Source organism: Cucumis sativus, chromosome 4 (assembly GCF_000004075.3).
Source record: "Cucumis sativus cultivar 9930 chromosome 4, Cucumber_9930_V3, whole genome shotgun sequence".
NCBI lineage: Eukaryota > Viridiplantae > Streptophyta > Magnoliopsida > Cucurbitales > Cucurbitaceae > Cucumis > Cucumis sativus.
In genome coordinates, this window is record NC_026658.2 from 14,146,366 (window position 1) to 14,161,993 (window position 15,628).

The 15,628-nt window shown below is 33.7% G+C and overlaps 2 protein-coding genes across 3 annotated transcripts; both read right to left on the reverse strand.

Annotated features, from left to right (window-relative positions):
• Positions 1-1,802: 1,802 nt before the first annotated feature.
• LOC101205027 (GTPase Der) lies at positions 1,803-9,001 on the reverse strand. Its single transcript, XM_004142069.3, has 12 exons — positions 8,537-9,001; positions 8,190-8,260; positions 7,318-7,401; positions 6,886-7,179; positions 6,361-6,500; positions 5,977-6,064; positions 5,212-5,394; positions 4,437-4,598; positions 3,344-3,537; positions 3,040-3,190; positions 2,662-2,827; positions 1,803-2,586 (listed from the first exon to the last, which is right to left on the reverse strand). The coding sequence occupies exons 1-12, from the start codon at positions 8,916-8,918 to the stop codon at positions 2,519-2,521; spliced, it is 1,983 nt and encodes a 660-aa protein (XP_004142117.1). The 5' UTR covers positions 8,919-9,001; the 3' UTR covers positions 1,803-2,518.
• A 254-nt stretch (positions 9,002-9,255) lies between these two features.
• On the reverse strand, positions 9,256-14,021 carry LOC101204779 (tRNA-specific 2-thiouridylase MnmA). 2 transcript variants are annotated; one of them, XM_004142068.3, is made up of 10 exons: positions 13,581-14,019; positions 13,352-13,426; positions 13,103-13,156; positions 12,832-12,910; positions 12,594-12,721; positions 11,932-12,015; positions 11,337-11,420; positions 10,811-10,962; positions 10,402-10,552; positions 9,256-9,891 (listed from the first exon to the last, which is right to left on the reverse strand). In XM_004142068.3, the coding sequence occupies exons 1-10, from the start codon at positions 13,932-13,934 to the stop codon at positions 9,436-9,438; spliced, it is 1,617 nt and encodes a 538-aa protein (XP_004142116.1). In that variant the 5' UTR covers positions 13,935-14,019; the 3' UTR covers positions 9,256-9,435. The 2 variants fall into 2 exon arrangements, with proteins under 2 accessions (XP_004142116.1, XP_031739889.1); XM_031884029.1 differs by having other exon boundaries at positions 9,718-9,891; positions 10,407-10,552; positions 13,581-14,021.
• Positions 14,022-15,628: the final 1,607 nt, after the last annotated feature.

The window sequence follows — 15,628 nt, forward strand, 5'->3', positions numbered from 1 at the left end:
TTGTTCTAATATTACTGTTTTACAAATATCAGTTAAATTCATAAAAAAATATCATAAAATTCTCTATTAATCAAAAAGAAATTGTCATTAAGTATTAATTTACAACAAAAAAAAATATTCTTTCAAGTAAATGGTAGTATAAATTAAATTATTTGTAAGACCATAGATTAAGAATATGATTAATTTCTTGTAATCTATCCTAATCCATAAGTAATCCATTATTGCATATATATATATATATTTCTTATTATCGATTTGAATAGGGAACGAACAAACTTGAAATTATTTTAAATGATAAATTTTTTTAAATTATTTACAAATATAACAAAAACATAAAACATATTTTTGAGAGTATAATATTTAAGTTTATTTTCTTATGTTTGAAAATAGACGATATAATTATTATATTATTGAACACAAAAATTGGGTGTTATTTATATTTTGAGGGAATATAAGTAAAACCATTGACTTCATTATAAATGATACGAAGATAGTAAAATCATAGACTTCGATTCACGAGCTATCTGAGATGCTTTTCCAACTTTCTCTATAGTCAATTGTTGAGTTATTTTTCTTCAATTAAAGATTAAATGGGATATAAAGTGATAAACCAATCACTTGCATCTATAAAAATGGGTCATTCAATGAAATTGAAAAGAAGAGTGAAGAGGACCACAGATTATTTGAACAGGAAACTAAGTTGCAAGTTGTAAGCATATGACAAATATTAACAAAATGAATTGAGTGTAACAAACAACCACCTACTAATTTCGTCACGTTTGCCTCGTTGAGACCATTGAGATTCCACGTTGAGAAAATAAAACATAGCTTTTTAATCGAAGTAGGATACATGAGTTGGCAATTGATTTGAATGAAGCCTCGTAACCGTATGATATCAAAGTTTATCAAGTTCAAAAAAGATATTAAGCCAAAATATATACATATGACCTACCAATGAATTCCACGTTCAAAATATAAGAAGAGCTAACCGTTTCCGATTGATTTTGAAATGAAAGTGAAACCACAAATTTAACTAAATAATTTAGTACAAGGGTTGTTCCAAATATAAGAATGAAAATAAAAATATTAATGTATGTAATGCAATGCAAAAGTATTTTGTAAATATAACAAAATTCAAAACAAACTTTCTGAGAGTGATATACTATATTGATAATCGAACGATATCAATGATAGAATTGACCTCGTATACCAGATTTTCCCTTGAGTATATACACAAGCTAGTTTATCACTAATATATTTTGTTATAGAAAAACGATAAAAAAATAACAAATTTCACAAACTGGTATACAAGAGGTCAATTGATACACTGATATGCTTCTAAATAGTGACATTGATAGATAGTAATATAAGTTAAATTGATAAAATCCAAAATTTTGGTATAGTTTGTAAACATTTTTTTTTTTTTTTGCTATTTTAAAAAAATGTTCCTTTGTTATATTTACAATTATCTAAAAATGTTACCCTACACTATTTTATCAGCTTTAAAAATGTTACCATACATTACCAATTAAGGCAATTGTAATTGAGTCATTTTAAAAATAATAATTAAGAATATAACATTCTTTAAAAAATTGCAAATATGACCAAACTATCGTTGATAGACTCGTATGGTCTATCAGTGATAGACCAATATTTACAACATGGTCTATCAGTGAAGACTTCTATCGTTGATATAATTTGATAAATTTTACTATATTTATAAAAAAATTAAATGTCGATATATACCTAATTATTTTAAATCTAATAACTATCCCTTACAATTACATTAGTAACAATCTACGTGGCCCAAGCCAAAAGTTGACATTTGGTCTAAAACTTTTTTCAAATAGAAGGAAACTTCACAATCTTTGTAAGATAAGGAGTTATTTCTCCCATGTTTATCCCAATAGAGGGCCTACATCCGACACATAGTTTCACTTCCATTGATGCATTTATAGTTCATTCATTTGCTACTTGAGCAGCTTTTCCAATGGCTAAAACTTGAAATAACTACCGTGCAATTACTACTACAAGGCAATTTACATCCATATATCCAAATTGATAAAATTAAAGCTTTTAAAAGTAATGGGAAGAAAAATTACCATAGTTGGTTGGTGGACTTTACATATTTGCTCCTCAACGACCACGATTGAATTGTTTGTCCTTCCTGCTTCAGGTTTACACAGCCTAGACAGCGACTTTTCAGCCATCTGAATTATTTCTTCTGGATTTCCTTTCTTATCTTTCCAACGAACCATTTAAATAAGAGCGCATAAGTGAGAGTGATTCTAAAATGGTTTAAATCACTTTTATCATTTTTAAAACCGCTTCAAACACATGCTTTAAATCATTTTAAAATTGGTGGAATTAAACATTTAAATTGATTTTGTGTTTGGAGTGGTTTTAAACGTAAAGAAAAGTGAATTTAGACACTTCAAAATCACTCCTAAAAGTTGTCTCCAACTCTGAAGTTACTCTTGCAAGGAGGAACAAGGAGCTTATATCTTTACCCATCTACTCACACAGCTAAAGAAACTTCTCTATCTTGTTGTGTTAGCTTAACTTGTGTCTTTGTTGGACCTTTAGCTGTAACCAATAGGAAAAAATAATTTTAGTTACTCAGGTATTTAGGATTATTTTACCCCATCAAGTAATTTTTACCTTCACCCTTCTCCATTTTTCTTCTACTTCGCCAAAGAAGTCGAATTGGTGTTCCAGGAAAACCTGCATTGGCACGCAGTTGCTTCTCCATATACCGCCGATATGTCTCAGGGAAAAGCTTTGCATCATTTACAAAGAAAATAAACGTGGGTGGCCTTATTGCAGCCTGCAGAGGACGAAGTAATATAAGACAATCAAATTAACGAGATTACTTGATGAATTTAAGTGCCTTAAAGTTCAACCAAAAACGTGCTGCCTTTAAAATGGAAGAAAGTATTGCCATTTGTAAAACAAACAAAACAAAATTTCAAGCTTCATCCTAAACCAAAGTTTGTAGATCGACAACCCAATAAAGGGATTGGCTTTCGTAATGAATACCTGTGTGCAGTAGTAAACACGTCCTCTTTTGCCACCCCTGGTCCTTGGAGGTGCCTTAAAAGCTAAGGCTTCCTGTACTACTTGATTTAGTATGGAAGTAGTAAGCCTTCTAGATCTTTCCTTTTCAACTGCACTAGCAGCAGTTATAATCCTGAACCCAACATGATAAGAATGACCATAAGCATGATGCAAGAGAAATATCGCTTATATAAATTATATTTCCTTTCAGTGTCTTATGAGCATGTAGGCACAATTTGGAAAAAGTCACAAGTATGAATAACATGAGAGTTGTGTTCGAACATACTTGTCGACACTGTGACCTGCTATCGCCGTAGAGTATACAATAGGTGCCCAATCAAGACAACGTAGCTTCTCCCTAACATCTTGCTCATAATACATTGCCGTCTGCTGGTTTTTATTTGGGATAGTATCCCACTTGTTGACAACTATCAGGCAACCTTTTCCTTCTTTCTCAATTCTTTCGGCTATTTTGCAATCCTACGCCATTCAGGTGTAATATGATGATTGTATAATTAGTAAAAAGTTAAAGCAGAATCGAAGGAAAAGGCAAAAATGATAAAGAAGTTAATAAATATACAATATCCAGCAAAAACTAGAAGTGAATCATTGCTTTTGAACGTAGAATTAACAGAGCCCCTATGGACCTCTTCGGGAAAACAAAATGATGCTTAACAAGGCTGGCTATTAACATTTTGTTCAAGAACAGCTTATTAACTCCGGATAATATACAAATTACTAGACATACAATCTAGACACCAGCCTCGCTCTCCCCTCCTGTTTTCTGTCTTAAAGCTAACAAATCCTAATAACCTTCCGTTTGACAATGTATCATATATGACTCTCCTACCTCTGCATTAGTGTATAGCAACCCTCTTACAACAAAATTCACCCGTCCTTGCTATCCTTATCTTTCTTCTTCCTAGCTTAAGTACAAAAGCAAATTGGTGGTTTAGAAGTTCTCTGATGATCCAGTTCAGTCCTTACCAACTCACTCTTCTAAAGGTCCTTGCATTCCCTTTTTACCCTCTTACTAGGTCTCCTTAAATAAGTAAAACAAAGAGGAGGAAATCAGAATGTGATTAACAGAGCCTGAATCCAATTCAGTACCTCCCTAATATATTATTATTATTTCTAAGCATTTTAATATCACATTCCTTGCAATAATTTCAAGCTTAAATTTGAGGTGAAATTAAAATTTAACCACCGATACCATTTAGCTTGAACGCAAGAAAACAAAATAATGCAATGCCCCACCGTGGTTTCATTTGAATTGAAGTTATCATACAGAAGCTTAAAAGAATGAAATGTAAGAATACTCACTGGGTATTGATCATACTATCACAAAATATGTTTCAATAAAGAGCCCCAAGAACTACCTGTTCAGTGATACAAGCCAGGGCTTCAATGACAAGAGCCACTACATCAGAACGACGAATAGCGCGAAATGCTCGATTGACAGAGAGAGACTCAGTCATGCTACCAGATGATGCTACAGCAGCCCTTCTTCTAATTCCAGCAGTGTCAATTAATCGAAATTTCTGTAAGAAAGATCACAATTTAGCATTAGAATTGTTGGTGATATATAATTAAATTTGCTTTTAATCACTAGCTTAAGCTTTTGGATGAATCGGTGGTTTAATATGGTATCAAAGCAGGTGGTCCAGGGAGGTCCTGTGTTCAAACCCTTGCATTGTCGTTTCCTCCCCAATTAAAATCAATTTCCACTTGTTGGACCTTTCAAATATTTCAAGCCCACAAGTGACGGGGAGTGTTGGTGATATATAATTAAATTTGTCTTTAACCACTAGCTTAAGCTTTTGGATGAATCAGTGGTTTAATAAGAACCAATCAAGATTAGATTCATGAAAGAACAGGCACTAAAATTGAAACTTCTCAGAACTAAGAAGTTAAGAACGGGCACTAAAATTAAAGCTTCCCAGCCCGGGTGCACCTCCTAATCCCACCTACTTTTTGCTCTTTAGGCTTCTTTATTACGCTCATTGTATATATCTCTTGTACTTTGAGTTTCTATTATTAATAAAGAAGTTTGTCTCTGTTTAAAAAAAAAACCAAAAAGCATACTTTTAAGTTCTTGAGATCACATCTTATGCCTGCTTATAAGGAGAAGAGAAAAGTTGCAGCATCTCAAACCTGACCATCTTGTCCTGTAAATTCAGTATCAATAGCATCACGAGTAGTTCCACTGATTGGGCTGACGATCGTTCTGTCCTCTCCGACCAAAGCATTCAAAATACTACTTTTACCAACATTAGGTCGACCAACAATTGCTACAGCTGGAATGTAATCTTCTTCTTCATGAAGATCCTCGGAACTCTGATAGCAACACCATGTATTAATGTCAATTCAACAGAACAGGAAAATGGTAAGAAACAGAGATGCAAATGCATGGATCTATCGATGTTGATTGATATTCTGATCAAGAAAATTTTGTTCTTTTGTTATCTCTTTTAGTACAACAATTACCGAAATGATAGATAACACACATGACCTCAATGGAGGGAGTACATCCCAATTATTGTTGAGTTAAGCTCACTTTGGTAGGAAATTTTGTTTGATACAATAAATATGGACATAGAACCTTTCCGATTTTGATAACCTGGACATATACTTCTTATGGTCCGTCAGTGTCTAAAGCGTTTTAACAGGGACAAAAAATGACAAGTGTTTAAGATAGTTCCAATCTGGATGACATTCTAGTGAGATAAAAGACCAAAAGGTATATTTTAAATAAATAAATAGAAGACCAAAAGATAGTGTATCAAAGTTGGCAACTGTAGATACTTAAACAAGTGGGAACGCCAAATAAGCAGGAACTTGATCAACCAAAAGGTAAGGTTGATTAGACTACGTCCATATCTACTTGTAAAGACACAAGTTTAAGCATTCAAACCTCACCTCAACTTTTTGTAGCCTGGAACATAAAAGATCAAGAAGCTCTCCAGTCCCAGTTCCAGATAGTGCAGATACGGGAAGAGGTGTAAACCTGTTAGTGGTCAAATGATCAAAGCCAATTATATTGGACTTTGTGGGGTCCGGGAGTGCAAAGTGTAAACATGACAAGTAGTTCCTACCAGAAAACTTTCAAGTTCAACCATGTCCTCACACTCCTAAAAATTCTAACTTAAGCAGACTTTTAATTCAATAATATTCTCAATGATATATGTTACTAAATGGCAAGAGTATGAGTTGAAGCCGAAGGAATATGGACATTGTTAACTTTTGAACTACATAATGCAAATAAAAATTAAATTAAAAGGAAAATCACCAATAACAACATACCCCAAAGACCAAAACTCCGATGCCTGCATCATTCCTTTACGTGGAGACTCACATTTGTTAACTGCAAGAATTGTAAATTTATCTGAGTAGTTTCTACGGAGCCAATCAGCAATCTCTTCATCAGCTGCAGTTAGACCTGCCTGGTAGGAGTATCTTTGTTCTTAATCAGACTGCTAGTAGTATTTAGCAACAGAAAATGAAATCATATAATGGAAATGAAGAGGAAGTAAATCTATCCGTATCTTCTTTTCAGATTTGAACACATACACATCATTGATGACATAAAACAAAAACTTCATATTTTAACTCGATATGTATCCAATATTGCTATAGAAGAGACAATGCCACTTTTATTAGAGAGCAAAAAAAAAAAAAAAAAAAAAAGATTATATGCAAGTATCCTTTGTCCAAAACAATTTCTAATTGAATTTTGACAAAATATCTTATGCTCCAACGCATTGAATAATAAAGCTTGGAGAATAAATATAAAGGAGGTACACTTGGATAATCATAAATTGGGACTACCTGACCATCCACAAGAAATATGACAACAGATGCTTCTTCCACAGCTGCTGTGGCTTGCCTCTCGATCATTGACGGCATCCTTGCAACAGCTGCTTCCCTGGAAGCAAGGGGAATGCCATCCATGCCTATGGTTGTCGAGATAGCCAATTCCTCTATAACATCATTTTGTGTTTTTGAGACAGAAAGAACCCCTCCTGTATCCACAACCATAAATTCATTGTCCCCCCAAAAGGATCTACCATATAACCGATCCCTAGTAACGCCAGGTTCATCCACAACAATAGCCCTGTTCCCCTAGGGTATCAATAGAAAGGCTAATTTAGAAGGAACAACATTGTCTGGGTAATAGTAGTACCGGAAGCTTTAAATCGCATTTCCAGGGAACTAAATAGTACAAAAGGCAATTGGACTATCAAGAAACAAGATTATTACCCCAACAAGTCTATTAAACATTGCAGATTTACCAACATTTGGCCTTCCAACGATTGCCACTCTTGGAAGAAGATGGTCTGGGATCTGAAAATAAGATTATATGAATAGGAGAAAGAACATGTACATAGTGGCATAGGAAATAAGACCACCATTGAATAAGTTAGTTCCATTCTCCCGTGTTTTGCAATAACAGAACCTCCCAATAAATTTGCACAAGGATTGTTACAAGAATACAAAATACAAAAAATAAATAGAATCGCATACTTAATAAATTTCCAGAATGTCCTAATACAAGCAAAGGGCATGGTCACTGATAAGGTAATGAAATTGGCAACTAACAGGTTACAACCATTCAATGAATTTTAGCATTTAAATTTATTATAAACACGTCTCAATTACAATCACAAATGATTCTCCAAATCCTCAATCGAACTATGGTTTTTCCCCTTCAAATTAGAATCATATTTTAACTGAAATTTACTTGAGAATTTTGCTATAAGGTAACTTAGGCCATGTTTGATTTTTTGAATTTTGAAACTTGCTTATAAAGACTACTTCCGCCTATGAGTTTTTTTCCTATGTTATCAAAACTTCTAAAATAATCGCTTTTTTTTTTGTGATTGAAATTTGACTAATAATTAAAACATTTCCTCAAAAAAGATAGAGCCCGATTCTAAAGAAATTGTGAGAAAATAAGCACAATTTCCTTTTTAACAAAAAAAAACAAATGGATGTCATTTTTTTTTTAATTATTAGTCAGTTAGTTAAAGTAGTTCTATAATTGAAACTATTTCACGCATAAACATACAATGATATCAGCATAACATAGCCCCCAATGAACTGAAGATCGATATTAACAACTAGAAACTTACAACATTTCTAGGTGTAGTCTTACGCTTCTTTTTCTTCCGACCAGTTTCTGATTGATCACTTAATTCATCATCTAAGAAGACCAGAAAAATGAACGGAGTTAGCAATAATCACATATATCACATGCAACATATTCAAACATGATCAATAGAACAACTGGAAAAGCTATGGACCTAGGAGGAGATACTTCCACACTATAATTACGGAATTTAGGTAATCCGACCATAACCTATACCGAATTGACAGTCTGCCTTACAAATGAATTAGCAAATTTCTCGTTTACGATTACAGACATGTAACTCATGCAAGAGAGAGAAAAAAACGACAGTGAGAATACTTGAACACCCACCAATTATTAGTTCGCGAGATAAAGAGCTAGAATACTCTCGAAGAACGTCTTTAGCTTCTTCTTCGAAAGCCTCGACATCAATGGTGTAATCCTCATCGTCAAATTCGTCATCGAACTCTCCCGGATCCTCTCCTTCAGCATCTACATAATTTTCAGGGAATCCAGCATCGCCAGTAACCGCAGTGCATTCACAAAGCGTTCGAAATGAGAGCGAGGAAGATTTGTAGCAACCGAATAAGTTCGACGAGGAAAGTGAAGAAGATGGAAGAGGGAAAAAGGAAGAAATTGAAGGAGTAGAAGCATATGAAGAAGGCCTAGAGAGAGATTTAGATGGAGTGAAAGAGAAGAGAGTTGAAGTGTACCAGAGCTTCAAAGCTGCCATGGCCGGAGCTCCGGATTGGCGCCGGGAAGACGAAGTTGGGAAGAAGAACTTTTGGTGGTTTATAGCAAAACTGAAAGGTTTATCTTTATCCGCTGGCCGTAGCAATGGGTTTTAGTGCAATTTTAAAACTTGACCTTAGTTTTACTTTGGAATTTTAGATTCATTTTCAATTAATTAGTTTTTTAGGACACTCCGAATTTTGATAGGTAACGTAAAATTATCGAGAAATTAGCAAAAATGAACCTCTTTAATTTTATGTTTGGAAAATTGGACCATTTTTTAGAAACTTTATTTTTTTAGACCCGTTGATATTTAAAGCAGGGGAAGCCAACAAAGCTTATCATAATACATCAAACGCTAAATTGTGTCATTTAAAAAACGTATAGAGTTGATACAACGGTAATCTAAAAAGCAAACCTCATTTGTTGTTTACACGTTACATCCGTCAATAAAATCTCATTACCATTGCATGAATCATGATTTCAATATAACACTCTAATTTTAAAAGAAACTTCTCCTAAAATATCTGCAGCAACTTCTTCTTAAGACTTCCAAGCCATTTCATTGAGGGTGTGGCCATTGCTTCATCTGGAGATACTTCTCTTATTTGCTCAACCACAGTGGCTTCTTCATTCCTTAACTTGTCGTGTATTTCTGTATCGTCTTTGGCTTTAGATTCTTTCATACCACTCTCTGGTTTCACTTTTATCTTTATTGGTTTGCCAAGTTTCGATTTATCTTCCATTTGTGCATTTTCAATAGCCTTTTGACATACAGGAAACCCTTGGTCATCCCATGATTCTAAAATCACACCTGACCCAATGCAGCTCCTTCCCTTGTAAAAGGCTGCAAACTGGCCTGCTGCGAGGCCTTGGTCGTCTTCGCTTAGGTGGACGACTGCAACGTCTTCATGTCCATCCTCACTGTGTTCCATTGTCAAATTGCAACTATAGAAACTCGGGCCATGTCGGACCTAGAAATTGAATTGTATAAAATTATGAAACAATGAAGTCGAAATGACATGATGAGAACTAGAGTCCAATAACACAATCTCAAAGCAAATGGGCGGAATATAACGGGCATAGCCTCCCCATAACATTTCTAGATCATCTACTTAATCTTACTACATTTTCCCTTCTCAAAGAGAAAGGCCACAGTCCCCTAACAGATAGAATTGAATTCTAAACTTAAATCCTTTGTTTGAAAGAAAAACAGATTATGTCGAGATGCTTGTTCTATTAAATAATCATGGAAGACAATTTTTCTTTTTTTCATGTAACAGTCAACATTTCCGGATTATCAATATTACCAAGCATGCTTGTCAAACTTCCAACACAAGCTTGCAGGAATAAACTGATGGGTTCTCTGGAAAGGTTTGTAAAAAAGTTAAGAAAATTTTCTTTTATGTTAAACTGTTACGGCCAGGCCAACTTGAAGTACTGAAACTAACAAGAAATATGGGAGATGGAAGCTGAAACTATACCTTACATTGAAGCTCAGTAAATTGGTCTGGAGGAAAACCACTAAGCCATTTTAGAGATCCAACACGAAACACCCTCCTCCTTTTGTCAAATGAGAAATAGTTTCTCGACACAAATACTACATTGTTCTTTATATCTTTTTCCACGACATACCTGCATTAGATGAAGGCAAAAAAGCTGAAATCGTCATTGTAATATAGCTCAGCAAGAGACGTAAGTAAAGAATGTGAGCTTGCGAAGCACCAGATTGGAAATAATCTCAATGTAATCACGTCACTAAATCCTAAACTGGCACAACGGAATGCTCAAATCTCTCGGTTGAAGATGTTCTTGAAGTTTTGGTAAAATGGTCATACAACAGCTAGAGATCATCAAATTTGTTCTTAAAGAAAAGAAACTGAAAAGGCATACCAAGGTCCTCCAGGAAGTCTTAGACCTTGGCGTTGGCCAATTGTGTAGAACCAAAATCCTCGATGTTTGCCAAGAAAATCTCCCGACTCTGCCTCCAATATCACACCTTCATCCTCCCCAATATGTCTTGCTACAAATTCACTAAATTTTATCTACACGTCAAAGAAACAGGTTCTACATGAATTCTACCACAAGATAACTTAAACAGGACCCATCTTCAGAAACAGGATAAATGAAAATAGTTGCTGTCAGGAAGAATAAGGAAATAAAACACTTGCTCAGTGAAAGTATAGCCATCAGAAAATTTCAACTTGTGTTGGCAAATCTTTTACTAAATCCTTTAGGCCAGCCTTTATTACTATAAATAGTTCTAAAAAGTAGTAAAGAATATTCTAAAATATAAAATAGCAACACCAAAATATTAGAAATAGATAAGTATTGAAACAAAGAATTTTGAGAAAGGCATTAGCCTCCCGAAAAAAAAAGACAAACAAAAGAAATGTATGAATCACCACATCCAAAGTACCTTCCCAAGGAAACATATTCCTTGTGAATCCTTTCTGTCTTTGTTTGGTAGGTTGAATTTTGCAGCAAGCTTGCGAACCTCATCCTGCAGATGATTGTTGAGGGAATATAAGGCTGAGAGAAGAAAAATATTGCTGAAGTCACAACCCTAGAAAACATATTAACAACATAACAAGCACACAAGTATTCCTTTTTCCTTCAGAAAAGATAGAGCATAAGTTGAAAGAATGTAGCTAGTTGGGAAAGGAGTTAGCATGATATTAACTAATAAATTGAGGCACTTATATAAGTTTTGCACACGAGAATAGTAAAAACTTAATAGGTTCAAACTGCAATACTGCAATATAACATCCACAAATCACTAAAATGTTATCTACATCAACTGGCGTGCCAAAGTCTCTAATACAATTTTTAACTTTTATTAAATACACAAATTTCTCAACTGAATGCAACCAATGTTAGCCACTAGGTGTTTATGTCTGTACAAGCTTAGAAGACCAGTACCAAATCATACAAATTTACACTAGTCTGAAACGTAAGAGATACCTAAAAAAAAATACATGATAACAAATACTACAAATTTAGCTTGAACAAACCTTTGGGATACAACCAAGAGGGAATAAAAGCCGTTTAAGTTGATTCTGTGAGAGATGTGATAAAAAATACGTTTGATCCTTGACCTAAGAACAACAATATTCAAAGTAAAATAAGAAATCTTTATTTTGGAGCAAGAAGGAACAAGGAAGGGATAAATGGGTTTGATGATAAACCTTGAACTAGGTAAGTGATACATAAATCATAAAGCGTATTAATGATGTTGTTTCCTGAAGGATTGCAACAAATATTGGCCGTATAATGCAATATTAGTCATATCTATTCCACTGAGTTTATACATGAAACTTCAAGTTAAATTATTAAAGGCATTACTAACTGCCATGAGTAGTGTAGAATATAGACAAAAGTCATGAAAATAGCAAAATAGTGTCCTACCTAAAGGGCATACAAAAAAAACCAGCCCACAGAGAGCAACCCCAACTCAAGGAAGGGGGACCAACTTAGAAGGATATTACCTATGGAATAATTACAAAAGGACTTTGAAATCGAAGCCCAAATAGACACATGAAATCTAATGAAAGACCAAACCTCACTACGATCCCTTTCCCTACCACAAAATATTGAAGTTAAGCAAGGAATAACCGATACTCCCTATAGGACAGGTTAGATTAAAAGAAAGGTCCATGCAATCGTTTCCAGATACCATGTCCTTGGACAGTTCTAAAACAGAAGGTTTATCCATTTGATCAGCAGATGGGTGAATAACATTCGCATAATGCCCTGAAGCAACATAATCAAACTCCATATTGCTTATTGCATCCATGAATGCTCCTGGAAAAAGCAGGGCTTGCCATATTTCAGATTAATACAAACGAAATCATAAACATAAATAGAAAGCTTGACAATATAACCAAATTTTCATGTCAATCTAATGAACATACCAAACTTTATTCTTGTGTTGCAAAGAACATCAGGGTTTGGAGTACGGCCACATCGATATTCTTCAATTATATAAGAAACCTAAAAGCATGAAATAAACAATATTCAGTAGACATATATGAGAACCCAATACCAGTTTGTCATGCTAGAAAAGAATGAATGAGGAAGATGGTCAGCCGGAACAGCTACAAGTAAATTGATTGGATGTATTAATATATAGTTAACATATCCAACAAAGCTATAGGATAAAATTGTAGTTGTAAATGCACTTACCACATTCCTCCAATATTCCTCTGTCAAATGAACTACTTCCAACGGTACATCAACCTGAAAACCAATTTACATAACATTTTCAGCTCAAAGATCTCTCTTGAGCACAAACTACAGAAGAAAGACATTACTGGTGGGTATCTTGAATTATATTCAACTTTCCCAACAAATCCTTTATTTCATTTGAATATTCGTTGGAAAAATTAACCTTTGTAACTCTAGATGGACTTAGAGGCTAAAATAGTAACAAACCTGATCACAAACAGCTTTAGCATACTTCAAATCATCGTCCCATGGACATTCTGACCAAAAATTCTCGAAGTCTTCCTACGAAAACAGAACCCATTAAAGTGCGTTCACACAAAAAGGTTATTACCTTCGAGCTGAAATGTCCATTTGATTACTCACAATTGCGCCAGCATTCACTCTATCAGCTACCATAATTTGCAAGAAAACACAAGAACCATATAACATAACACACCTGGAACCAGATTTTGAGGTAGAAGGCAGTGCAGGAGTGGCCAGCAGCGTGGAGAAGGCGGAGTGCGACGCTACTATCGACGCCGCCGCTGAGAAGAACGGCGACTTTGAGAGGATAAGTAGGCATCGAACATGAGAGGAAAGGGAGGAAGTCGGCATCGGAGAGGGGTTTGGATGAAGAAGATAGGGAGGTATTATGCACGGCAGAGGAAGCGGAGAATCGGGTGAGGAAGAGACGAGGGTTGTGGCGGCGAAGAAGAGGTCTGAGAATTGAAGGGGTAAGGGGAAGAGAGGTGAAATGGGAGATCGGAACAGAGCACCAAACGGCGGGATTCACTCTCAGTCTCAGCATCATTCAATCCACCGCCGTCGCATCTCCGGACGGAAGACGAACCCGATAAGCTAAAAACATATTATCCAATTTAATTTCATTACACATTTTCTCAAAATATTGTAATAAAATTTTTACTCTTTCCTTCACATTTTTACAATAATCTTTTTAACATTCACTTGCCTAAGTAATATTTGGGAGGTTTTTCAACAAAAAAAAAAAAAAAAGAAAAAGTGCAAGATATTTACACGTAACAATTTCAAAATCAAAAAATTATTTACCTAAGTAATATTTTGGAGTTTTTTAATTCTAGAGTTTCGCTAGATTATTTGATTATATCATTATTTAGATTTGATAACATTTTTTGTAGACGATTGTATATCGTTCAAAATCGTGTACCAAATACACGATCTTGAAGACTTGAACAACCAAATAACAAAAATATATCTTTTATATTTGATACATGGTCTTGAACCACCCAATAACAATTTGAAAAAAAGAATTACAAATAAAAAATACGATGGAAAGAAAAAGAAAAATTACAGAATAAAGACGAAATGAATGACAAATCTAAAATATAAAAAAATTGATCGATTTCATGGACTTTTTGATTTTGTAATTACATGGGCCATGAATATTTTGGTATTGAATTATAGGGTAATGGTAATAGATAGTGATTTGATGAATAATAATTAAGGATGTAGCAACATTTAAAAATATTACAAATATAGCAAAACTATCGATGATAGACTTGTATCGCTGATAAACTCATTATGGTCTATCAGTAATAGACCAATATTTACAACATGGTCTATCGGTCTAGAATTTGACAAATATTTTTGCTATATTTGCAAAAAGTTTAAAATGTTACTATATACTTAATTATTTTGAATCTAATTGTTAAATTTGCAACTATTTCTCGATTATATTTATGAAATTTTCTCTAACCACCAAATTCACGATCTAACATTATATCCAAGTATTTTTCATTATTTTGAAATTCTTCTATTTTTCATATTATAAATTTGTTGGTATCACATGAAAATCAAATATGTTATCTTCCGATAAATTTTGACATCAAATATTATTATTTAACTAATAAATTACTCGGTCGAAATTTAAGAACTTTTTTATCTTAAGATGAAAAAGAATTGGTAAATTAATAAATTTGAATTTTGAGATTTTTACGATTGAAATATGTTGGTGGGGTGCTTTAATTAAGTAATTGTGTTTTACAAAGTTTTAAATATTATTATTTTTTAAGGCATGAAATCAACCGTTTTTGTTCTTCTGATTTTAAAAACCTTTTTACAACAAAATTAAACACCAAATAGTTATCAAACTCGTGATGTTTAAAAATATATTTCGTTTTTGGAATCTACCTTCGTACCACTTATGTTATAATATAGACAAGAAAGATACAGATGATTGTAAAAAAAGTGGTTTGATGTTTAAAAATATCATAAATAGAAAACAAAATAATTATAAAAAACCTGAAAATTTATATTTTAATTTGTAAAACTCTTCTAACCCTTTTGTTAGTTTCTAATTGGAGAAGTTCAATTGAAAGTCACCACACCCCAACAACTTATTTACTTCACAACTCATCCAACCAAAAAAAATTACTATACAATTTATTTGCGATACTCACCCGTTTATTGTAAATCGATTATTAAACCTTTGAGTACATTGTCTTTATCACGATGTTATCCTTGATG

Coding starts and splice junctions, on each gene's coding strand:
- LOC101205027 (XM_004142069.3), bottom strand. CDS start 8,918: ATGGCAGCTTTGAAGCTCTGGTACACTTCAACTCTCTTCTCTTTCACT. Junction 8,261..8,536: donor ATCTCGCGAACTAATAATTG/GTGGGTGTTCAA, acceptor TGGTCTTCTTAG/ATGATGAATTAAGTGATCAA. Junction 6,065..6,360: donor TCGGAGTTTTGGTCTTTGGG/GTATGTTGTTAT, acceptor GACCACTAACAG/GTTTACACCTCTTCCCGTAT.
- LOC101204779 (XM_004142068.3), bottom strand. CDS start 13,934: ATGATGCTGAGACTGAGAGTGAATCCCGCCGTTTGGTGCTCTGTTCCG. Junction 12,722..12,831: donor CAACACAAGAATAAAGTTTG/GTATGTTCATTA, acceptor TGCTTTTTCCAG/GAGCATTCATGGATGCAATA. Junction 9,892..10,401: donor TTACTGAGCTTCAATGTAAG/GTATAGTTTCAG, acceptor TTCAATTTCTAG/GTCCGACATGGCCCGAGTTT.